Raw genomic sequence first — 24,789 nt, forward strand, 5'->3', positions numbered from 1 at the left:
GGCTCATTTCTTGAGCATCGCTTGAGCATATCGTAATAATATATGTATATATATATATATATAGGTTGTGCAGGATTGCTCGTTGGCAGCACGTGATCATGCGGCAGCTGACGGGCCTTTGATGCGTTTCGACCTGGTAGTGCGGTCGTCTTTGTAGTTCTAGAGCTGCGCTGGCATCCCCCAAGAACAGGATGTATGAGCATGGTGCAGAATTGCAGAGTGGGGGCGCTCCATTCTATTCCCACTCCATTCCTTCAGAGTTGTGGTTTATGCGATTCCAGTCCTTATAACTCATTACAATTCTGACATTTGGACCATTCCCACTCTTTGAGTGGTCAAACTAATCTACTCCAATCCTCCAATTACAGTAAATAAAACGCTTCCTGTATAATTACTTACTACTTGCGCCCCGATGCAGCGATAGCGTAGAGGTAGAGCATACGCCTCACGTGCAGAAGGACGGTGGTTCAAATTCAGGTGCCACGCAATTTTCCACTGGATAAAAAAAATCCACATGTTGATACAGTTGTATAAACAGGCCTGGTGGCCTGACCCCGGTGACCAGAACTGGTAATGCACTCCCTTACCAGAGCAGGATTGGCCACAACCTCCTGTATGAATAGAACAATCAAACCCTGGCCCTCAGTCCCCAGCAGCTGCGAAGCAACTGACCACAGCGGCGGTCAGACCTGTGACGCCGCAGAGGGTGCTAATAATCTCTGGATCCGGACAGGCCACCAATCTGAACCTGGCAACGTTTAGCGCTAGAACGTTACCTAGTGAGGCGAGTCTAGCAGTGCTATTGGAGGAATTAGCAGGCATTAAATGGGATATAATAGAGCTCAGTGAGGTTGGGAGGACAAATGAAGCATATACAGTGCTAAAAAGCAGGCACATCCTGTGCCACCGGGGCTTATCGGAGAGACGAGAACTAGGAGCCGGATTCCTGATTAATAAGGATATAGCTGGTAACATACAGGAATTGTATAGCATTAATGAGAGGGTGGCAGGTCTTGTTGTAAAACTTAATAAGAGGTACAAATTGAAGGCCGTACAGGTCTAGCCGCCTGCATCCAGTGACCAGCAAGTCGAAAGTTCTATGAAGACGTGGAATCGGCGATGGGTAAAGTCAAAACAAAATACACTATACTGATGGGCGACTTCAATGCCAGGGTAGGCAAGAAGCAGGCTGGAGAAAAGTCAGTGGGGGAATATGGCATAGGTTCTAGGAATAGTAGGGGAGAGTTATTAGTAGAGTTTGCAGAACGGAATAATTTGCGGACTATGAATACCTTCTTCCGCAAGCGGGATAACCGAAAGTGGACATGGAGGAGCCCAAATGGCGAGAATAGAAATGAAATAGACCTCATACCCTGTGCTAACCCTGGGATCATGCAAGATGTGGACGTGCTCGGCAAGGTGCGCTACAGTGACCATAGATGGTAAGATCTCGAATTAGCCTAGACTTGAGAAGGGAATGGAAAAAACTGGTACATAAGAATGTACCAATGAGTTAGCGGTAAGAGGGAAAGTAGAGGAATTTCGGATCAGGCTACAGAAGAAGTATTCGGCTTGTAACTCAGGAAGAGACCCATAGTGTTGAAGCAATGAACGAAAATCTTATGGGCATCATTAAGGAGTGTGCAATAGAAGTCGATGGTAACTTCGTTAGACAGGATATCGGTAAGTTATCGCAGGAGACGAAAGACCTAATAAGAAACCAACCCTTATATATAGCTTTCATTGATTACGAGATAGCGTTTGATTGAGTCAAAACCTCAGCAGTCATTATGGAATCGGTGTGTAGATGAGCCATATGTAAAAATACTGCAAGATATCTACAGCGGCTCCACAACCACCGTAGTCCTCCATAAAGAAAGCAACCAGATCCCAATAAAGAAGGGCGTCGGGCAGGAAGATACGAACTCTCCTATGCTATTGACAGCGTGTCTACAGGAGGTATTCAGAGACCTGGATTGGGAAGAATTGGGGATAAGAGTTAATGGAGAATACCTCAGTAACTTGCGATTCGCTGATGATATTGCCTTGCTTAGTAACTCAGAGGACCAATCGCAATGCATGCGCACTGACCAGGAGAGGCAAAGCAGAATGGTGGGTCTGAAAATTAGTCTGCAGAAAACTAAAATAATGTTTAACAGTCTCGGAAGAGAACAGCAGTTTACGATAGGTAGCGAGGCACTGGAAGTGGTAAGGGGAGTACATCTACTTAGGGCAGGTAGTGGCCGTGGATCTGGATCATGAGACTGAAATAATTTGAAGAATAAGAATGGTCTGGGGTGCGTTTGACAGGCATTCTCAGATCATGAACAGCAGGTTGCCATTATCCCTCAACAGGAAAGTGTGTAACAGCTGTGTCTTACGAGTACTCGCGTACAGGGCAGAAACCTGGAGGCTTACGAAACGGGTTCTACTTAAATTGAAGACAGCGCAACGAGCTATGGAAAGAAGAATGATGGGTATAACGTTAAGGGCATAAGATGAGAGCAGATTGGGTGAGGGAACAAACGCGAGTTAATGATATCTTAGTTGAAATCAAGAAAAATGGGCAGGGCATGTAATGAGGAGGGAAGATAACGGATGGTCATTAAGGTTTATGGACTGGATTCCAAGAGAGGGGAAAGCGTAGCAGGGGGCGGCAGCAAGTTAGGTGGGTGGATGAGATTAATAAGTTTGCAGGGACAACATGGCCACAATTGGGACATGACCGGGGTAGTTGCTATTTACGCAAGCACTTTGCAAATGCGGCTCGCTTTTAAGCACCCCTTCTTATGTCTAAAAAAACATAAATAAACATCCAGTATACTTTTTCAACTTGTACGAAGCTTATCATATAGCTCAGTGCTAACATACAGAAATTACAGGTGAGGTTACAGAAAGCAGTAATAATTGACAGTAAACACTGCTTGGATGGTGAAAAACATGGGAATCAGGTCATTTTATTTTTGACAACCTTTTTTGGCATAGGAGGCTCAGCAAATGGTGATGCAGGAACACTGTAAAGACTGAATAAGATGGATGTGGAATGCCTTGATGACTTTGTTTTTTTATTTTGTCTTCGAAAGGAATTTTCGAAAGGCAGCTTTCGAGTCTTCGAAAGGCAGCTTTTGCATCTGCAACAGAACATCGGTGTATGTTGTGTAAAGCACTTTTTCCACTACCTGAGCAAGGTAACTTTCTTTGTGCTTAATCAGGCGATTTCTACAGTCAATTTCCATTAATTCCACCCTCACGATACTGACGGGTCGAATTAATATGCAAAAACCTGCTGAAACACCGTTGATTCACTTGGCATTATGTGCTTGCGTAATTTTCCTCTGAAACGAACATGCATCAACTTTCTATTTGTCCAAAGTATAAAACTAAAGTAGAAATGACCACTCCAAACCAAAGTAGAAAACTACGCGTACCTGATTTTTTAGTATGCCAGCCAACTTTCTAAAATCAGCTTCGCTGTATTACAGCCAAGGTATGCGGTAAAGCATATACTGAAAAGATTTTGCACCAAAAAACAACACACACAAGAAAGACGACGACACCACGGGCGCCCGTGGTGTCGTCGTCTTTCTTGCGTGTGTTGTTTTTTGCCGCAAAATCTTTTCAGTATGCAAGATCACCAACTAGCCCAGCAGTTAACTCTTCTAAGGTAAAGCATATGAATGCTACAAACATGGTTTTAGTTTCACGATTGATTGCACAGCTAGGCAATTTTCGGCTCAATGTCCTTGGCAAACAAAAAGTGTTCGTTAGAATCAGATACGTACTACAATCAAACATTGTCAGCTACCGTTACAGCTTAAAAATCTTTCTCAGCTGGGTCAAAAATAAGCATTTCAGGCAGGAGATTTTGTTTGTTTAACACATTCACTGTCTCTAAGCTCTGCTGAGGCAGACATTGCCACTAAAAGGGGTCGTTATTGGGGTCTGGTCAAGCTCGCATTATACGGCGAATGCCAGTTTTAGGATCAAAATACTGAATGTTTAGGCCCACAGAAATGCATGGGCACCGGCCAGGGCCTTCGGCCAGGATCGAATTAACTGAAAAATGAAATTAACGAGAGTTGGATTATTGGAAGTTTACTGTACACCCTTTTCTGTTCTACAAGGATTTGTCATTTTAATATGTAGTTTTCTTCTATCAGTGCGGCAATGGTGCTAAATTTAGCATTCGAAATCATCCATCGTTCCAAGGACAAGTTGCAAAGTAGGGGCACACTTTGAGACTTCAAACATTTGCAAATATAAAGGCAGGACACGTTAACAGCTGTCCAATTAACATTAGTTGGCTGTATTATCTGCATAGTATGTGGTTGCTTTTTTGGAAGGTGGTTGTGGTGTTGACCGAAGGTGGAAGTCAGACTCCAGCCGTCCCGAAGTAAAAGCCGTTTATTTAACATATACAACCAATATATATAATGAAGAACAGAAGCGCCCCCTGGGGAATAAAGAACCGAAATGAATAACGAAACTGAATATAACATACTCCCTCCCTTATTTTTAGTAGTTAGTTGTTAGTAAGTATTAGTAACGAAAACCCCAAAGCATGCACACTGTACTTATTTACACATATTTACAACCTATGTACACAATGACAGACCACGAACTAATTGGTCTGATAGTCTTTGAGCCAGGCCGGTGGCCGGCGCTCTCGGGTCGGCCGCGTTGGACGTCTCACTGGCGACGGGCTCGTCGACTGCTGCTGCGCTATGCCAGGACGCAGTTCTTGCGTCCTGGGAGAAGGAGGCTGTAGCACGGCAGGCCGCAGCACGTCGGGAGACAGCGGCTGCGGCGTGGCAGGCTGTAGCGCCTCAGGAGACCGCGGCTGCGGCGTTGCAGGCTGTAGCGCCTCAGGAGACCGCGGCTGCGGCGTGGCAGGTTGCAGCGCCTCAGGAAGCTGCGACGTGGCGGGCTGCAGCCCATCAGGAGACCGCGGCTGCGGCGTGGCAGGTGGGCCTGGTCCCCAGGTGCCCCTCTCCGGAACCCTGGAAAGCTTGGAGGCATTCCACGTACGGCCGTCTCCAAGTCGGAAAGAGGCTGGTCCCCTCCTCTTGATCACCTCAGTGGGTGAAGAAAAGGCGCAGTCTCCCTTGAACCGAACGGACGGTTTTTTGACACGGACAAAATCGCCTACGGCTATCTTCGTCTTCTTGGCGGCTCTTCTTTTGTCCGTGTAGTGCTTGCTGCTTTGCTGCTGACGCCGAACCCTTTGACGAAGTCGCGCCAACTCCTTGGCTGGATCTTCCGCAAATGCTGGTGCCGAGAAACCCACGATATCCAGCCTGGTTCGGGGCATTCTACCATGCAGCAGAACTGCTGGGGCGACTCCGGTGGTGGCGTGCGGAGTACAGCGGTAAATGGCAAGGTATTCTGTGACAGCTTGCCGGAGTGGTCGTCTTTCGAGGAGTGAGACTTGAATGAAGTTTTTCAATGTGCGATTGAAACGTTCTATTTGCCCATTGGCTTGGGGGTAGTATACTGAAGAATGTGAAAGACTGATGCCTCTGTGTTGCAGGAAAGTTATGAACTCACGCGAAGTGAACTGAGGTCCATTGTCACAAACGATCTCTTCCGGGTAGCCTTCCCGGGCAAAAACACTTCTTAAAAAGTCTTTCACGGTGCTCGTGGACACTTCGCTGCAAAAATACACCTCTGGCCATTTCGAATGGTAGTCAACAAGCGTTACAGCAAATCTGCTGTTGTAGGCTGCATGCTCCAAGGGACCAACAATGTCTAGGCCAAGCTTTTGCCACGGTCGCTCAGGCCATTCAACAGGTTGCAACGGTGCTGGTGATGTTTTGGCGGACTTATCTGCCTCCAGGCAGATATGGCAGTTATTTACTGCCGTTTCCACTTGCTTATCCATTCGTGGCCACCAGAACCGCTCACGCAGTCGCGCCTTCGTGCGCGTGATACCCGGATGTGTCTCGTGCGCGATGCCGATGATCTGAGCCGTGAGGGAGGACGGAACAACGAGGCGCTCTCCACGCAGTAGCAGGTTATCGACAACAGAAAGTTCTTCCCGAATGGTGTAGAATGGTTTCGCCTCTTCTGGTATGGACTTCTTTGGCGGCCAGGAACTCAGCACAAATGACTTGACGGTTTCCAGGCAACTGTCGTCGAGGGCGGCCTGCCTGAACTTCTCCTTAGTCACGCAGGCTGGCTCAATGAACGAGACAATTTCTTCCTCCTTAGCAATCTCTGCCTCCGAGGTAGGTGCTGGTAGCCGAGAAAGTGCATCTGCTACAGTGTTTGTGGACCCCTTGCGGTATTCAACAGTGAAATTGTAGCAAAGCAGTCGTGCACTCCAGCGTGCGATTCGAAGTGGGCGTCTTCCATGTCCTTGTGACGACAGCAAGGACACCAGTGCCTGGTGGTCTGTTCGAATTGTGAAATGGCGACCCCACAGGTACGTGTGCCATCGCTCACACGCCCAAATGCACGCAAGTGCTTCTCGTTCACCGACTGAATATTTTCTCTCTGCAGGCGACAGTGTACGAGATGCGAAAGCGACTGTGCGGAGCTCGTGGCCACTTTGTTGCTGCAGGACTGCTCCCAGCCCACAGTCGGACGCGTCGGTCGACACAATTACTGGCAATGACGGATCGAACATCTGGAGGACTGTACTTGACGAAAGCATTTCCTTGACCCTCCGGAAACTGCTGTCTGCTTCGGCAGACCAGATGAATGGCTCATTTTTGCGAAGTAAGACTCTCATAGGCTCAACCACTTGTGCCAAGTGTGGAACAAACTTGGAGTAGTATTCTACGAGGCCCAGGAACGAACGAAGGGCGGCCACATCAGTTGGCACTGGTGTGTTTACTATGGAGTCTACTTTCTCTGGAAGTGGCAAGATACCACGTGCAGTGACCTTGTGCCCTAGAAAGGCAAGTTCTGGAACGTCGAAAAGGCATTTGTCGTTCAGTTTCAGACCTGCGTTCTTGATCTTTTGCAGCACGGTGTTCAAGTTTGAAAGGTGTTGTTCTGCGGTCTTGCCAAAAATGATGACATCATCAATGTAGAACAACACGCCAGGGCAGCGGTCAAGGATTTTCGCCATCATCTTCTGAAATGCCGCTGGGGCAGAAACCAACCCAAAGCAAACTCTTTTAAAACGGAAAAGGCCATCATGGGTGATGAAAGCTGTCAGATCCCTGCTGTCAGGGTGCAAGAGAACCTGATGGTAAGCAGAAGCCAAGTCAAGTTTGGAGAAGTGTGTAGCGCCTACCAAAGCGTGAAGCAGCTCCTCTGTATGGGGCAATGGGAAACTGTCTGGAACAATAGCTTTGTTCGGCTCTCGAAGATCTACACAGATCCTGATGCTACCATCTTTCTTGTTAACAACAACAATGGGGGACACCCATTCAGAAGCATCGATCCGCTCGATGATGTCAAGGCTCAGCAACCTATGAAGCTCATTTGATACTGGTGAACGGAGAGAATACGGCAGACGACATCCTCGTCGCCAATGTGGTGTTGACCGAAGGTGGAAGTCAGACTCCAGCCGTCCCGAAGTAAAAGCCGTTTATTTAACATATACAACCAATATATATAATGAAGAACAGAAGCGCCCCCTGGGGAATAAAGAACCGAAATGAATAACGAAACTGAATATAACAGTGGTCATTCTGTAAAAGAAAGTTTTATTTGTTTCAAATAAATTGCTTAACTATTGCTTGTGTGTTTTCCTGTGCTCTCTGCGCTGATTGCGCTTTTGAAAGTGCAGTGAGCGACTGCAGACTGAAATGCACAAGGCTTCACTTTATCATGACAGGAAGGATTTTTTGGCTTGACAAAGGAGCCTTGACCCCTCCCATGCATACAAACTTTTTTGTATAAACACATCAAATGAAAGAGAGTGACCTCATGTATTTTAAAGCCTGGCAGTGTTAGACAGAGTGAAGTACAAATACCATTTGCTGTTAAGAGGAAGCTTTAACTCGGGCCCAACTCCGACGCAGCCTATTAAATATATGTAAAACGCAAAAACGTTTTTCTGAGACAACCCCTGGACTGATTTTAATGAAATTTGTTGCATTTGAGAGAGAAAGTTAAATTCTAGTGACTGTTGGAAGTGGAATTTCAGTTTAGGGCCTGAATTTTGTTAAAAAGATTTTCAAGTATTCGACCATTTGAAAAAAAAAAAAAAATAGAAGCACGAAGTTTACAAATTCATAGGTCTGCATCAAGAACAGACATCGCGGTTCTGTAAACGGCATACATTAGATTATTCAAAGCGGACAAATTCGATATGTCATTTTACATCTTACGTGAATTTGTTACGTTGGTTACAAGGGTTCTGCAAAAGTTGTATTTCCATATAACTAAAATTTTTTATATTCATGTGTACATCAATTTTGTCCGCTTTAGATGTACTACTAGATGCAATTCACAGAATTGTGTTATCTTTCATCAATGTTAGAGTTGTAAACTTGATAGCTGCGTTTTCAGAAAATTTTCTATTTTTGCCAATATTTAATAAAAAATTGACGACCTAAATCGAAAATTCGAAACCAACAGTCACTAGATTTTAAGCTTTTCTTTTAAATGCAACAAACCTCATCAAATTCGGTGCAGTGGTTGCTGAGAAAAATAAATTCTCCTTTTACATGTATTTAGATAGGAGCACCCGAGCTAAAGCTTCCTCTTAACCCATATATGCCTAGTGTCCTATATGTAGGACACTGAAAATTTTCAAATAACTCGAAAAATTTTTTTTGTCAAAAAGCTAGCGCCCCCTAGGGGGTGTTTCTGAGGCTATGGCCTTCTCGCGTGCAAGTCTTGGTTAGCGTGGGAGCACAGCTCGCCACGTTAGCCACCATAGCCACGTGCTTGCAGTTTCAAAATCGGCGTTCCGCGTGAGCTTCGACGAACGCCATGCCGAGAAAGAAAATGTAAGTAATATAAATTGAAATGATTTTTGATGTTTTCGAGATTTTTGTCAGTTATTCCTGAGTAATTGAATATGCTGTGAAAACAATGTCAATGTGGTATAGGCAACATTTTTTTGTTTACGATCTGTCAAACAGCGGTGTCCTATATGTAGGACGCTAGGCAGATCGGGGGTCGCTGTTGTTTCACTCTGGAACGCGCGATGCGTCGCGCGCGTAGCGTTGAAGTAGCATAGTAAAATACATATGGACGTATGGCAGAAACTTTTTTTTTTCCAATTGCAGTCAGAAGATTCCCTGCAGTTCATTTTACCGCAGAAGAGATCCGCAAACGCTCAACGACATTCTAAACCAGATTGACGCTGGGGAAGATGTACCGTCTACGGTGGCCATTCTTCCGCCCGAAAATCACGCGGCGGCAGTGACAGATGAAGAAAGCGGTGATGAAGAATGCACCAGCATGGACCATCTGCCGGGGAGCACTCTTCGTGCTGAAGTTCTGGACACTTGTTCAGAGTCAAGTGAGGACGAGAACGACCAGGAGCCACCAGCTAAGCAACAGAAACGACGTGTCAAGTGGGATAAACGCGATTTGAACGCGAGTTTCCCAACTCGCCACTCGTGTGATTCAGACTCCGCTGAAGGAGCACCGCTAACTCCAGTAGAGGCATTTGAAAAATTTTTCGATGATGAAGTCATCAACCTGCTTGTTGCAAACACCAACACCTATGCACAACAGAAGAATCGGTTGTTGAACGTGAACGCAGGTGAGATGAGATGTTTTCTCGGCATTCTGCTTCTCAGTGGCTATGTGCCGGTTCCAAGGCGTCGCATGTTGTGGGAAAACTCACGTGATTCTCATAATGAACTCGTCGCGAACTCTATGAGGCGGGACCGATTTGAAGCCATTTTCACCAACCTACATGTGGCTGACAACAACAACCTAGTACAAGAAGACAAATTCACAAAACTGCGACCACTGTTTAGGCTCTTGAATGGACGGTTTCTGTTGTATGCTCCATTACTAGACTGCTTCAGCATTGATGAAAGCATGTGCGAGTACTTCGGAAAGCATGGATGCAAGCAGTTTATGAAAGGGAAACCAATCCGATTTGGCTATAAATTGTGGTGCATTTGCACCCCATTGGGCTATTTGCTTTCTGTTGAGCCCTACCAAGGGAGGTATGGCGTCAATGTGGATGATAAAAACAAGCTTGGTCTAGGAGGATCTGTTGTTACAGAAATGGTGTCCAGGTTGAAAGAAAGGCTTGATTACTGTTTTCATGTGTTCTTTGACAACTTCTTTTCAAGTCTCAAACTTGTTAGAATGCTTTCGTCAATGGGTGTCAAGTGCACAGGCACCGTGCGGGATAACCGAATAGAAAACTGTCCCATCCTGACACAGAAAGAAATGAAAAGCAAGAATCGAGGCTTCTACGATTACAAAGTCGACGCTGAATCTGAAATTATTGCATGTCGCTGGAAGGACAACAGCACAGTGACCGTCGTCTCAAATGCTCACGGGGTCGAGCCAACACAAATGGTGAAAAGATATTCGAGAGAAAACAAGTCCAAAGTCACGGTGGAGCAGCCGTTCTTGATTTCGAGCTATAATGGCAACATGGGAGGAGTTGACAGACTAGACCAAAATATTTCAAAGTACCGCACAGCCATTCGAGGAAAGAAGTGGTATTCTTCACTCCTGACATATCTGGTTGATGCATGTGTGAATAATGCATTCCAGTTGTACAGAATTGGAACGACCAAAACAGAGCTCCTCACATTTCGAAGGACGATAGCGGTGTCGTATATGAAGAGTTATGGCACCAAGCCATTGCGTGGAAAAAGCCGGCAATCTTTACTGGAAGCCCAAAGCCGATTTGACCGCATTGACCACACAGTGATTCCTCAAGAGAAGCAAACAAGGTGTGCTCATTGCCATGAGAAGACCACAACACGTTGTGAAAAATGCGACATCGGAGTCCATGTAAAATGTTTCAAATTGTACCACTGAAAGGAGTAGTATATGTGCCTAGTGTCCTATATGTAGGACGGCTACAAAAACGCAGTTCGAAAAATTTTTTTTTGAATAAAAGGTTGATTCTACTTTCTGAGGTACCAGAAGCAATTATTACGGGAAAATAAATCACTTTTCTTAATTTCCCCAAGTTCAGGCATATATGGGTTAAGTATTGCTGCTAAAACCTCATGTTTGTGTATAGTGTGCACATGCAGTGCTGGCTATGCTGTGGTTGAGCCCTGAAACAGCTTTCACCACGCTGCTTGCTATAGCATTGCTGTGTTCTGCAACCTGAGGGCAAAACTATAAATATCTAGAAGTTCAGCAGCGCAATTGACAGCTATTTCCATATGTTTGATGCACTCCTGGCCAGGGACTTTTCGTCCTGTAGGCAAAGTAGATGGCTGCCTTGAACGCTGTTTTGGAAAAAGTGCAGCGTACCTCGAAAGCTTCCTCACAATGCTTCACCAGCAGGTTTCGCCAGCGAGTGGAGTGGGGCACAATAATCTGACTTTACATGGTGCAGCACACTATCTTAAAATGCTGCTGCTTATGGCTTCCATTTACTATGACATGCTGGTACACCTCAACATGGAGCAACCCCATTTTGCTAAAATTTTGAATTCTACCAACATGGTGTGGTGTGGCTATCTATGATCACTGTATAAAACCGGGGCAAAATAGCATGTCTAAAAAGTACAAAAGCTGGTATAACTGTAATGAATGACCTGCAGTCATCCAAAATGTGTAAAATCGCAAGAATTGGTCAAGCTCAAACACTGCAGAGTTTAAGCAGTCCTGGCATAATTTTTTTCTTATGCGTGTGTAGCTGTCATTCAGTTAATTACACTACGAAACTTCAAGTTCTTTCTATGCGCAACAAATATATCCTTAATGCAAACATTTAAACATGTGCCAAAGGCAGTGTGGCCCCATAATCTGGTGACAACATTGCATGGTAGGTCACAAACAAATGATGCATGCTGCAGTTGTTCACGAGTAAGCCATGCCATTATTAAGTCATTGAAAACTGAGCATGTTAGGGCCACTATGCAGCACAACATTGGTCTTTCCTTTCTGTCTTGGTGCACACTGTGGAGTGGGTGCATGTTAAAAACCTCAGGCGATTAAAGTTAAGCCGGAGTCCGCAACTATGGCATGCCTCGTAATCGTATCGTGGTTGTGACTTATAGAACACTAGAATTAAATTAATTTCAATTTAGATGTTTGAGAAGAGTCATAAGAAAATTTAGTGAAGCAAGTCTCAGCACACATTAAGAATCGCTCAAAGCTCACGCAGCTTTCAGTGGCATGGTGTGGTCATAAAAGCTGCCATGTGGAACCAGATTAATATTAAAAATTTCAGTCCAAAAGTTTAATGTCAGTGCTCCTTTACATGTAAGCATGAGGGACACATCTTTAAAGGCATCATCTAAATCCTGTGTAAGTATATATTGGTGAATATCAAACGGCCCTACATCTAAGGAAGTTATAGGGTGTTATAACAGGAAGCCACAATATTTTTGTTGTGCACTCTTCCTATACAATATAGGGCAGCAACAAAATAGTTGGGCCTAGTGAACAATTCATTCAAGATCCTTGCCAATTTGGCAGGTTCACTATTACTAGAGATAATGAGGGCCAATCACCTTGAAATGCTTGCCCAGACCTCATCAGCATTGCATCACTTATTTCAAATAACTTTCATTTTGCCAGATTAAAAGTTCTCGAAAACCTGCTTGGCTGGTTTCAAGAACTTTTTGAGAACGGTTTGGTTCCATTCGAATGCAGCATTGTGAGTCTTTAGTGAACTAGACCCATCTTTACTGATATGCAATTAAGTAGATCAAAGCAGATGCTGTCAAAGTGCATGTGACAGTGTTTGGAGTGGGCATTCCTGGGTGATGTTGCCAAGAAGGGAGAGAAGGGAGCACATAGCAGCTGTAGCATATGAAAACCAGCACATTACTAATTTTTTATATACTGCAGGGCTTGCACTGATGCTGGTCATAGTCTACTATAATTTTCACCATATATGGCCCTTGTCATCACAAGTTATTTTTATTGTCCTTCAATATATTCCCTCTGTGTACAATGATCTCTGCCAAGGACAACAGAAACAGTACGATTGGAAAATGCAGAATTCTCCATCTGCGGAGGTCGCTGGCTGATTGCCGTATAAGATGCTTTGTGAGCTGGCATTGATGTCTAAATCTGAACTCATCTGCAAGCGCGCAAAATAGGCTTTGGGATACTTTTACCACAAGCAGAGAGACTAGAATGACTGTTGCCTGTGACATATGGCACATACCCATGACGAAAGATCAGCTAGGATTCCCCATGAATACATCAAATAGCTTTATATTCCCACTAACTTGATAGTACATAATACTGATATGTAACAAAAATAAACAACAAAGTAACTGAAAAACGAACAGGTCTACTACGATTGAGCCACAAAGGGAAAGATGGAAACATTTGTGCTAATAGTATGAAAAATATGTGCCTAAGATGTCATCTTCCCAGCATCAACAACATGATCATGCACAAACTAGCATTACTCTTCAGGCACACTCCAGGCTGCTCACACCATTTTCTACAAGATTTGAAGCCCAACAGGCAGAAGGGGTAGCTGTCAATTTTTTTTCGGCTGAATACCTTCAGCATAAAGAAGAAAGTTATTCTATTCCATATCCTCACATGAAACACAGCGATATTGTTACAAGTCATTTTCACACATTGAAGAAGGCATCAGCAATGTGATGAAGACAATTGAAGAAGCACTCATGTTCTTATTTACATTGCAATACAAACCTACACTTGGTCATATGAAGGTGCATGTGCCAAATTCAACCGTGTACTGTTATGAGGCACATGGAACAGACATTCCAAGGAAGTGAAATATTTGTAATGCAGTTACTGTTAGTGTCTAAACAATTTGGCCAGTCGGAAGGGCAATGCGCTAAATACAAAAAAAAAAAAACCTACAAGCCCACTATGCAATGCTTTTGCCAAGCTATCCAAAACTTCAATGTGTGCAAGTCCACAATGACTAGGAAAAGAAGTAAACAAATTCCTTGAAGATGGAATGAAAAAGAAATGTTGCGACAACTGAGAAATGAATTCTTCGTACTTTCTAGTGGCACACGGATAGACAGTCGGTGGGCACAATTTGAATTTGAACTCATGGCAGTGCTGCAGGGGCAAATACCACACTCATACTTCCGAGAAGCGTTGGTTACAATGCTGAGTTGGAAGGGAAACTTTGCAAATACTTCTTCAGAAGTTCAAGCATCTGACCAGTAAGTAGTTGAGCATGACTAGGGGAAATATAATCAATTTGACAAATAGCACCATTCCAAAAGAACTGGCACACTGCATTGATTTCTCAGGTGACAACTATTTTTCTAAAAGCCTCTGTGCGCGTAAATACAACCTGAGGCAGCTTAAATCTAGGTCACATGGAATCGAAAAATACAGCGGCGAGTGTAACACTTAAATTTGCTATCTTGCGAACATAAGCGAAATCTTCAATTTGAAAAGGTTTGCTCGAAAGGAAAACTCACGGCCGTAACTCTATTGCTCGTCGCCAGTTGTGTTAATAATAATAATAAAAAAAAAAAACATCTGCACGATGAATAGACACTTCGATATTTGAAGCAGCTCGTTAGTGGATATCAAGGAATGTGCACTGGAAAAGAGTGAAACATGTAACCGACTGACTGACGGAAGTAAGGCTCACAGGATAAGTTTTCTCTACCTACACCGATAATGCAGAACGTATTATGCAATTAAATCGCCCGTAATGCGCAGCAATTACCGCACTCTATTGAAGTCGCCATCGCAGCGACGCGCCATTTATTTCAGGGCCACGAAAAACAAGGTATTCACTTAAGTACAGCGGCGGTTTAACTGTCGGCAAGCCCCTAACTCGCATATGACGAAAGCAAGTCTCACGGAGTCCAAGCCCACGATTGCTCAAGTGAAACTGCGCTCGCACGAATATCGCGCACGTTATACGCTTTCGACACGCACAAAAGCGCGCGCAGAACGTCATGCAGCCGATACCATGCCGACACGACGGCAATGGCTAATCTACGTTCGAGAGTAGCTTTTTCAAAAAAAGTAAAAACAAGCAACAATGTGACGTCACATACTGCGAGAAAGAGCTGTTCTCCTTTCTCACCTTCTCTCAGCTCACGCATGCGTAGCGACCGCGGAGCCCTCGGGGGCGATGCCTCGCCGTCGCTCGGCGCCACCATAGTGCATTCTCAAAAATCCCTAAACGATCCTGTCCCTAGGCACCTAGGATCAGGTCACGTGAGAGATTTTTGTTCGACATTTAGACGCACGCTCCTTGCAGCCAGCGATGGCCAGAGCCTCGCAGCTTCCTTTAGAGTTGTCTCAAATGCTATCGTCACATGTAGTGCGTATGGTTGGTTGGCGTGCGCGGTCTCTCGTACTGATAGACTGTCCTTGAAAGCTTTGTAATGATTGTGCAAGCGTGGACATGTGCACAGACGATGCTGGGGGCCTGATCGAAGGCGTCGGAAACGAGGTCCTCTTCACTGTACCTGTCGTCGCAGCTGTTGTCGTCGGACTGCTGGGTTTTGCCGGGTACGTAATCGCTGCCGCGTGAGTTGGGATTTCGCGACGGTCTCGCCAAGTGAGAGGAGTGGCGCAACACAATACAAGTGGGCTACCTGTGTCGCCTTGGTGCGGATGAGACAGGTGAGCGCCGCAGGAAGGCGTCGCTGCTCTTTGGATAAAAGATCCGCTCCTGTAAGCTGCACGAACTTCGCGTGTTCATGCGTGGATGAAGTGGGGAGGTCACAGAGTGCGCCTTTACTCGTGACATGCTTTTATGTTGTTACATCGTGACTCCCTCGCAGCGTTAACCAAGCGTGTAATTTGTGAAAACAAATGATAAAAAAATTAAATTATGAGGCTTTAGGTGCCAAAAACACTTTCTGATTAAGAGGCTCGCCGTAGTGGAGGACTCCGGAAATTTTGACCACCTGGGGTTCTTTAACGTGCATCTAAATCTAACTACATGGGTGTTTTCGCATTTCGCCTCCATCGAAATGCGGCCGCCGTGGCCGGGATTCGATCCCGCGACCTCGTGCTCAGCAGCCCAACACCATAGCGACTGAGCAACAACGGCGGGTAAAACAAATGATAATAGCATTGCAAGAAGGGCAACGTCCGACATTGAGCTTTGGTGGCCTGTGCCGGACGCAGTTAAAAACACTACCATGCGTGAATATGTTTTTACTTTTTATTTATTAATTTGTTCATATTACCCCTACAGGCCCCACAGGAGCATAGGAAAGGGGAATGTTACGTAATAATGATTGAATGAGATATAAAAATACTGCAAATGAAAAATAGTTCACATAAGCAAAAGAACCAAAATATATATAAAATAAAAACAGTGTACACAAGTGCAGAAACAAACAAAACAGAAATAAGTATTCTTGTACAAAATCAAGTTGACATATGAACTTGCAGTTTGCAAAATTTAGCATGTTCACCTAGTGACACTATCGCTAGAAAGTCTGATACAGTGAATGTGTCAGCACTAGTTGGTTGAATAACTTGAACTAGGGAACAGCGTGAAAGAGGAGGACACAGAAAAGGCAGACAACAACCACATGTAACCCGCTGTGGTTGCTTAGTGGCTATGGTGATTGGCTGCTGGGCACAAGGTAGCGGTATCAAATCCCGGCCATGGTGGCTGCATTTCAATGAGGGCAAAATGCAAGAACACCAGTGTACTTATAGTTAGGTGCGTGTTAAAGGGGCCCTGAATTACCCCTCGGGCTTGGTGAAATAAAATATTCCGTGGGTAGCATACGCTGCTGTGAATGTCGTATGTGGAGCGTGGAGCTTGCAAATGGATCGCAAAGTCACCTTTCTCTCAAATGCTCTCTTTTCAACAGACGGCCCCGTCCTTACTCTCTTCTGGGTGCTTTATTTCATCATTCCCTTAGACCGTTGCTATTGGCCGATAGCTGATATCAAGCTGAGGTCTGCTACGGTGCATAGATACCACGGCCGCCATGGGGTGCCCCCACGAGTCCACTGGCTAAGCGCACTGCAGCTCGCTGAAAACAACTGTGTTTGGCTAATGTTTTGCACATTGTGGTGTCTGTGTTAACATCCAAAATGAAATTTGAACTGCGAGCCACAGTTACATTTAGAAGGCGGAGTGTTGTAGGTAATTATTAGACTTATGCGCGCACAATGACAGGAGGTCGAATGAAGAAGGGACACACAACATGCGCAAAAGTCTAAGAACCATGTACAACCAACTCGCCCAAAATGTAATGCTGTTGTAGGTAAACCCACTGTGCCATAGCCTTTGCAGTGCAGAGCAAGGCATTGAAGAAGGAACAGGAGCATAGCAGAGACTTGTGTTTGATTGCCAATAACTCCGCTTCTGAACGCATTGAAGTACTTTTTTGCGGCAAAGTATTTCAGAAGTAGCCTATTTTCACTTCAAATGCCTTTCTCCACTTCAATAAAAAGTGGTTCAGGGCAGCCTTAAAGAACCCCAGGTGGTCCAGGTTATTCCGGAACCCCCCAGTACAGTGTGCCTCGTAATCAAATCATTGTTTTGGTACATAAAATTCCATAATTTTTATACAGTCGGAAGTTGCACTGAACTTGCAGCACTATGTGTGGCTGTTGTGTGCCTCTTCTACGTCCTCGTCTTTTGCGATACTAAGTTCTACTTTGCTAGAAAGGTTGCCACGCATCCTAGTGTTCTGATGTGTGGCGATGCTGCATTTTTGAAACTGCGTGCGACCAAAAATGCACCAAGAACTGAAATGAACTCGGCCAGATGTGCGTGAAGGAATTTCAAGCGAGATGACTAGACAATGAGTTTTAAAGTACTTGGGGAAAAGACATAGGAGCAATAGAACGGCAGGAATCCAAGTTAATAAGCGTAATATTGTGTATAATTTGATTAATGCAGGATTGATGGTTGTAATTGCCTTTTATAAAACGGGCAGCACAATTTTAGATGGATCCAACATATCTACTAAATACTTTTGATGAAGAGATCAGGTGGATGAAGCTTATATTTTGGGCAGACAAAGGTTCGGTAGCCCAGTTGTCGAATGGTAGACGAAGATTGATGCAGGTGGTGATGTAGAAGTCCTAAGTGACTTTCCTAGCTTTTTGCACATACCTTCTCAACATGAGCGCACCAGGAAAGATTAAAACAAAGATGAATGCATAGGCTTTTATAAGTAGATGCCTGGGGAATTTCATTGGAACAACTTGTGTATGCGAAGGTAAAGATGGAACTCTTAAAACTGAAAGAAATTATGCACCACTTCGAGGTGTTTATTGTCATTTGCCAACGGTTAAACCACTGTTTGCAAAGATAGATCATCCTTACAATTAACAGTTCTATAAATTACGCAATCATCTGGGACGGGTCGGATACAGAAAAACAGGTTACTGAGCAAATCGTTAATATTGTAGCGGGAAAGGAAGAAGAGGGAATATATGTACAAGGATAATTTCTAAGGGGAGAATCTCGAATCAGCTTAGACTTGAGGATGGAACGGAAGAAACTGGTACATAAGAAGCCAATCACTGAGTTAGCGGTATGGGGGAAAATAGAGGAATTCTGGATCAAGCTACAGAAGAGGTATTCGGCTTTAACTCACTAAGAGGACCTTGGTGTTGAAGTAATGAACAACAATCTTATGGACATCATTAAGGAGTGTGCAATTGAAGTCGGTGGTAACTTCGTTAGACAGGATACCGGTAAGCTATTGCAGGAGACCAAAGATCTGATTAAGAAACGCCAATGCATGAAAGCCTCTAACTCTACAGCTAGAATAGAACTGGCAGAACTTTCTAAGTTAATCAACAAGCGTGAGGTATCTGACATAAGCAAGTATAATATGGATAGAATTGAGCATGTTCTCAGGAATAAATGAAGCCTAAAAGCAGTGAAGAAGAAACTAGGAATACGCAAGAATCAGGTGTATGCGTTAAGAGACAAAGCCGGCAATATCATTGCTAATATGGATAAGATAGCTGAAGGGGCTGAGGAGTTCTATAGAGATTTATACAGTACCAGTGGTACCGACGACAATAATGGAAGAGGGAATAGTCTAGAGGAATTTGACATCCCACAAGTAACGCTGGAAGAAGTAAAGAAAGCCTTGGGAGCTATGCAAAGGGGGAAGGCAGCTGGGGAGGATCAGGTAACAGCAGATTTGTTGAAGGTTGGTGGGCAGATTGTTCTAGAAAAACTGGCCACCCTATATACACAATGCCTCATGACCTCGAGCGTACCGGAATCTCGGAAGAACGCTAACATAATCCTAATCCATAAGAAAGGGGACGCCAAAGACTTGAAAAATTATAGACCGATCAGCTTACTGTCCATTGCCTACAAAGTATTTACTAAGGTAATTGCAAATAGAATCAGGAACACCTTAGACTTCTGTCAACCAAAGGACCAGGCAGGATTCCGTAAAGGCTACTCAACAATAGACCATATTCACACTATCAGTCAGGTGATAGAGAAATGTGCAGAATATAACCAACCCTTATATATAGCTTTCATTGATTACGAGAAAGCGTTTGATAAAGTCGGAACCTCAGCAGTCATGCAGGCATTACGGAATCAGGGTGTAGACGAGCCGTATGTAAATATACTGAAAGGTATCTATAGCGGCTCCACAGCCACCGTAGTCCTCCATAAAGAAAGCAACGAAATCCCAATAATTAAGGGCGTCAGGCAGGGAGATACAATCTCTCCAATGCTATTCACAGCATGTTTACAGGAGGTATTCAGAGACCTGGATTTGGAAGAATTGGGGATAAGAGTTAATGGAGAATACTTTAGTAACTTGCAATTAGCTGATGATGTTGCTTTGCTTAGTAACTCAGTGGACCAATTGCAATGCATGCTCACTGACCTGGACAGGCAAAGCAGAAGGGTGGGCCTAAAAATTAATCTGCAGAGAACTAAAGTAATGTTTAACAGTCTCGGAAGAAAACAGCAGTTTACGATAGGTTGCGAGGCACTGGAAGTGGTAAGGGAATACATCTACTTTGGGCAGGTAGTGACCACGTATCCGGATCATGAGACTGAAATAATCAGAATAAGAATGGGCTGGCGTGCATTTGGCGGGCATTCTCGGATCAAAAGAAAAGTGTAAATCAGCTGTGTCTAGTACTCACCTACGGGGCACAGACCTGGAGGCTTACAAAAAGGTTCTACTTAAATTGAGGACGACGCAACGAGCTATGGAAAGAAGAATGATGGGTGTAACGTTAAGGGATAAGAAAAGAGCAGATTGGGTGAGGGAACAAAGGCGAGTTAAGGACATCTTAGTTGAAATCTAGAAAAAGAAATGGGCATGGGCAGGGCATGTAATGAGGAGGGAAGATAACCGATGGTCATTAAGGGTTATGGACTGGATTCCAAGAGAAGGGAAGCGTAGTAGGGGGTGGCAGAAAGTTAGGTGGACAGATGAGATTTATTTATTGTACCCTCAGGGCCGAAGCATTACAGAGGGGAGTGGCAAAAAAAGAACATATCTGTGAAAAGATACACTTATACATGGAGTTATATGATGTACCAATACAAATACAATACTCTAATTAACAAAACAAATCAATGCAAATCACCAAAATACAAAACAATGTAAAATGACAAAATGATATAGGTAAGCGCAAGCAAACAAAAACAACGAAAAGTAACATGAGGTAAAGAACTAATTAGTTACTGTTAGTTAAAGCATTCTTGAAACGTTGATGGTCTGTAATTTCTGCAGTAGTGGTAGGAAGATGGTTCCACTCCTCACAAGTCCTGGGAAAAAATGAATACTGAAATGTAGAAGTCCTACAAAAAGGAACGGCTACATTATATCGGTGGTCAATGTGTGATGATACATATTGGGGAGGAAAGATGAAATCATTGTGTAGTGAACGATGGTGAAATATGCGGTGAAAAAGACACAAGCGATGAATCTCATGGTGAGATGCTAGTGATGGTACTTCAAGGCTCGATTTCATATTAGTCACAGTTGCGGTTTGAGCATAATTAGACAATAAAACGTGCAGAGTTATTTTGAACCATTTCGAGTGAGTAGATTAGATTGTCATGGAAAGGGTCCCAAGTATAGGCGGCATATTCCACCTTCGAACGAATTAGTGTTTTATAAAGTAAAGGTTTGAAAGCTTGAGGAGCGCGTGAGAAATTCCGGCGAAGATATGCAAGTGTTTTGCTGGCGCTGGCAATTATGAATTCAGTGTGATCGTTCCAGGTTAGTTTTGAGGATGTAATGACGCTAAGATATCATCTATATGACGATACTACTTCCAAAGGAAAGTTATCAAGATGATATGAAACATTTGCATTAGTAGATCTAGTTACACGCATGACTTCATTTTTTAGTGTTCAATTCCATGCGCAAAGTCTTACAACCGTATTTGACAAATGTATTTAATGACCGTATTTTAATGACCAACCGTATTTACAACGGAATGGTATTTGTATTGGGTCATGTGTTGCTCCCGTTCTTGTGGATATTTTTTTGTCTAGTGTGGATCATTCTTTAGACCATGCTTTTATTGAACGGAAAGTTTTAAAAGTTTTTAGGTATGTCGATTTTTTGGTATTTTTATCGCTTCACTCGTTCTACCAGGATACGATCAATAAGGTTTTAGAGGATTTTAAGGTACATGGACAAGGTCTTGTGTTTACCCACGAGAGTCCACAAAACAATGTATTGCAGTTCTTGGAACTGAAGCTTGAATTCTGTGAACGCCATGTGTGTTGGGCATATCAACCCTGTGCGAAAAAGGAACTTTTCTCCTTTAGGTCTGCGCACTCGAAGATTGTGAAAAGAGGCATTGCGTCGTCATGTATGGGATTGGCTCTTAAGAGTTCGTGTGTGCACAAGATGCAAGAAAGTTTTGATAATCGCATCAGCCGACTTTTGGCAGCTGGGTTCCCTATGTCGCTTTGGACTGCGGTGGTTGAAGCTCTGATCCAGAGAAGAAAAACCAAAGGCCGGCCGCCGAACGTGAAACGTGAAGGCTTGCGGTGCGAAGGCCTGCGGTGGTCCCTTATATGCATAAGGTGACCCATCAACTCAAGAAAGTTGCTTACAAGCATGGTGTTCCTTTGGCAATTTCTGCGCCAAACAAGCTTTCAAAGCTATGTTCCCGCACCTGCGGAGAGAGCAGAGGAGGATGCCAAATTCGGCATGGTGCCTCATACGTGTCGTGCGCTGTCGGCGTGGTATATGGCATTCCACTCTCATGTGGTAAGACATACGTTGGCCAGACAGGGCAAAAGCGTGGCAGTTTGGGTGAGTTGGTATGTCATGACTGTTTTAGGCTTGTAGCGCAGCTCAGAAAAGCAAAAAAGGAAGGCGGTAGGGGTAATCAAAGGGAACGGAAAACAGAGTGAGCGCTAACTTCCAACTGATGGTTTATTTCGTGACACAAGACTACTTATACACTCGGCAAACCATATGGCATCAAGAGATTACAAAGAAACCAAGCAACAAAACCGATAGTAACCAAGTGGCAACATATTCAGACAGCCTGTGGCTGCAGTCGGAGATACGCCAATTTATTGCCTGATAATTATAATGAAGGTGAGCTTACACATGCATGGCCCAGACCAATGATAGCCTTTGCTTCGGTGATTTCTCTTGTGAGCTGATTACGACTGCGACCTAGAATGACTCATTCCTCTGAGACAAGTTCGCAACCACACATTTTGCAGTGCTGCGCAAGAAACCCCCCAGCTGTAATGCAATTCTTGGCATTGTAACCATGTTTGCGCAGCCTGTCATTCAGACATCGGCCAGTTTGACTAACGTAACGTTTTCCACACTTGAGTGGAAAACAACAACACAATGTGCGCAATTAACGAACTTACTTTTGTAGTTCTTATCACCGGAAAGAGGAGCTACCTTATTCGGATTAGTGAGCTTGCAAATTCTCATGAACTTGTTAGGGGCAGAAAACACTACACGAACATTTGCTCGCTGGGCGATTTTCTTAAGATGATGTGAGACGGTGTGAATATAAGGGATGGTGCTTGTCCTACCTCGAGTAGTTACAGGATTATCTGCGTGTTGGTTGTCTTTTCTACACTCTCTTAGAATTCGTTCTGCTGTTGACACTTGTAGGGACACGGGATAACCAGCCTGCGAAAGCCGCTCACACTGAGAGGCAAAGCTAGACGAAACACTATGGTGGCACGATTTTTCAAAGCATTATTAACGCAAAGGTTAGCAATGCCTCTCTTGACCAACATAGACTGGGCAGAATGAAAAGGAAGAAGTGGTTTGTTAGCACGAGGTTCATAGTACCAACACGTATGAATATCCCAACAAGCTAAGCGCAAATCCAAAAACCGGATCTTATGATCCTGTGGGAGCTCGTAGGTAACGTCAAGGGGCGCAAGGCATTCTTGGACTTTTGGCACTACCGAGGCAACTTCAGTCTCAAGGTCAACCGGAGAGCACTGAACACAAAACAAAAAATCGTCCACATTACGAAATATTTTAAAAATGTTAGTCTGATAAAGGTTCACTGACATGGTGACGTCTAGGCGAGCTAAAAATAAATCACTGAGGAGCGGGGCAATGCACGAACCAATGCAGACTCCCTTTTTTCTGCAAATAGATGGTGTCATTCCATGTAATGAATGTTGATGACAAATAAAAGCTCAAAAGTTCTAAAATGTGATTACTAGACAGCCCAGCATTATTTTGAAAATGGGTGACGCCAAATTCATCAATTGTCTGCGATATAGCTGACAGCAGGTTATTGTGAGGAATAGTAGAGGTCCTTCACATCGACGGAGAAGACTTGAAAGCCTCGATCAGAGTTGTCCTTTAAGAATTCAATTACTTCATTGGAGTTGCGTATTAACAACGGGTCACTCACGGGTGAAATGGCTAGCTTTGCCTGCAGAAAGAGTGCGACAGACCACAAAAATAAGTTCGTTAATTGCGCACATTGTGTTGCTTATTGTTTTCCACTCAAGTGTGGAAAACGTTACGTTAGTCAAACTGGCCAATGTCTGAATGACAGGCTGCGCGAACATGGTTAAAATGCCAAGAATTGTATTACAGCTGGGGGGTTTCTTGCGCACCAGTGCAAAACGTGGGGTTGCGAACCTGTCTTATAGGAATGCGTCATTCTAGGTCGCGGTCGTAATCAGCTCACAAGAGAAATCATCGAAGCAAAGGCTATCATTGGTCTAGGCCATGCATGTGTAAGCTCACCTTCATTATCATTATCAGGCAATGAATTGGCGTATCTCCGACTGCAGCCACAGGCTGTCTGAATATGTTGCCACTTGGTTACTATCGGTTTTGTTGCTTGGTTTCTTTGTAATCTCTTGATGTCGTATGGTTTGCCGAGTGTATAAGTAGTCTTGTGTCACGAAATAAACTATCAGTTGGAAGTTAGTGCTCACTCTGTTTTCCGTTCCCTTTGATTACCCCTACTGCCTTCCTTTTTTGCTCTTCTGAGCTGCGCTACAAGCCTAAAACAGCCAGACAGGGCGTTGCGTCAATGAGCGACGCAGGGAAGATGCGCAAGAAGTAAACAAAAATGTAGATAGAGGAGCGCATCTTGTTGCGCATATAAACTCTTGCAGCTATTGTGAGGCGCGACTTGATCGGACGTTGATTCTTGGCAAAAGCAAGAATGAGCATGCGCGGCTTGCCTTAGAGGCCTACCACATTAAAAGACAAGGCAATAATTGCATCAGTGATACATCTTTGTCCCTGCACCCATCAGAATTTGAATTCCTATGATTGCGTATGCGATAAGTTGGCAGATGTCAGTAATGTA

The 24,789-nt window shown here is 44.1% G+C and overlaps 3 protein-coding genes across 3 annotated transcripts in view; 2 read left to right on the forward strand and 1 right to left on the reverse strand.

Moving 5' to 3' along the window:
* Positions 1-2,909: 2,909 nt before the first annotated feature.
* The window catches only part of LOC140214169 (uncharacterized), a 145,167-nt gene continuing 123,287 nt past the window's right edge, over positions 2,910-24,789 (reverse strand). Inside the window, exon 3 of the mRNA XM_072285527.1 lies at positions 2,910-3,131. Within this exon, the coding sequence (XP_072141628.1) occupies positions 3,066-3,131 (66 nt within the window). The 3' untranslated portion in view covers positions 2,910-3,065. The remainder of the gene's footprint in view (positions 3,132-24,789) is intronic.
* LOC126517478 (piggyBac transposable element-derived protein 2-like) lies at positions 8,836-11,022 on the forward strand. Its single transcript, XM_050167203.3, has 2 exons — positions 8,836-8,909; positions 9,192-11,022. Exons 1-2 carry the CDS (start codon positions 8,893-8,895, stop codon positions 10,918-10,920), a joined length of 1,746 nt encoding a protein of 581 aa, XP_050023160.1. The 5' UTR covers positions 8,836-8,892; the 3' UTR covers positions 10,921-11,022.
* The window catches only part of LOC126517479 (E3 ubiquitin-protein ligase RNF170-like), a 92,752-nt gene continuing 83,227 nt past the window's right edge, over positions 15,265-24,789 (forward strand). The window contains exon 1 of the mRNA XM_050167204.3: positions 15,265-15,543. Coding sequence (XP_050023161.1) covers positions 15,437-15,543 — 107 coding nt within the window. The 5' untranslated portion in view covers positions 15,265-15,436. The remainder of the gene's footprint in view (positions 15,544-24,789) is intronic.

Source organism: Dermacentor andersoni, chromosome 11 (assembly GCF_023375885.2).
Source record: "Dermacentor andersoni chromosome 11, qqDerAnde1_hic_scaffold, whole genome shotgun sequence".
Taxonomy (NCBI): domain Eukaryota; kingdom Metazoa; phylum Arthropoda; class Arachnida; order Ixodida; family Ixodidae; genus Dermacentor; species Dermacentor andersoni.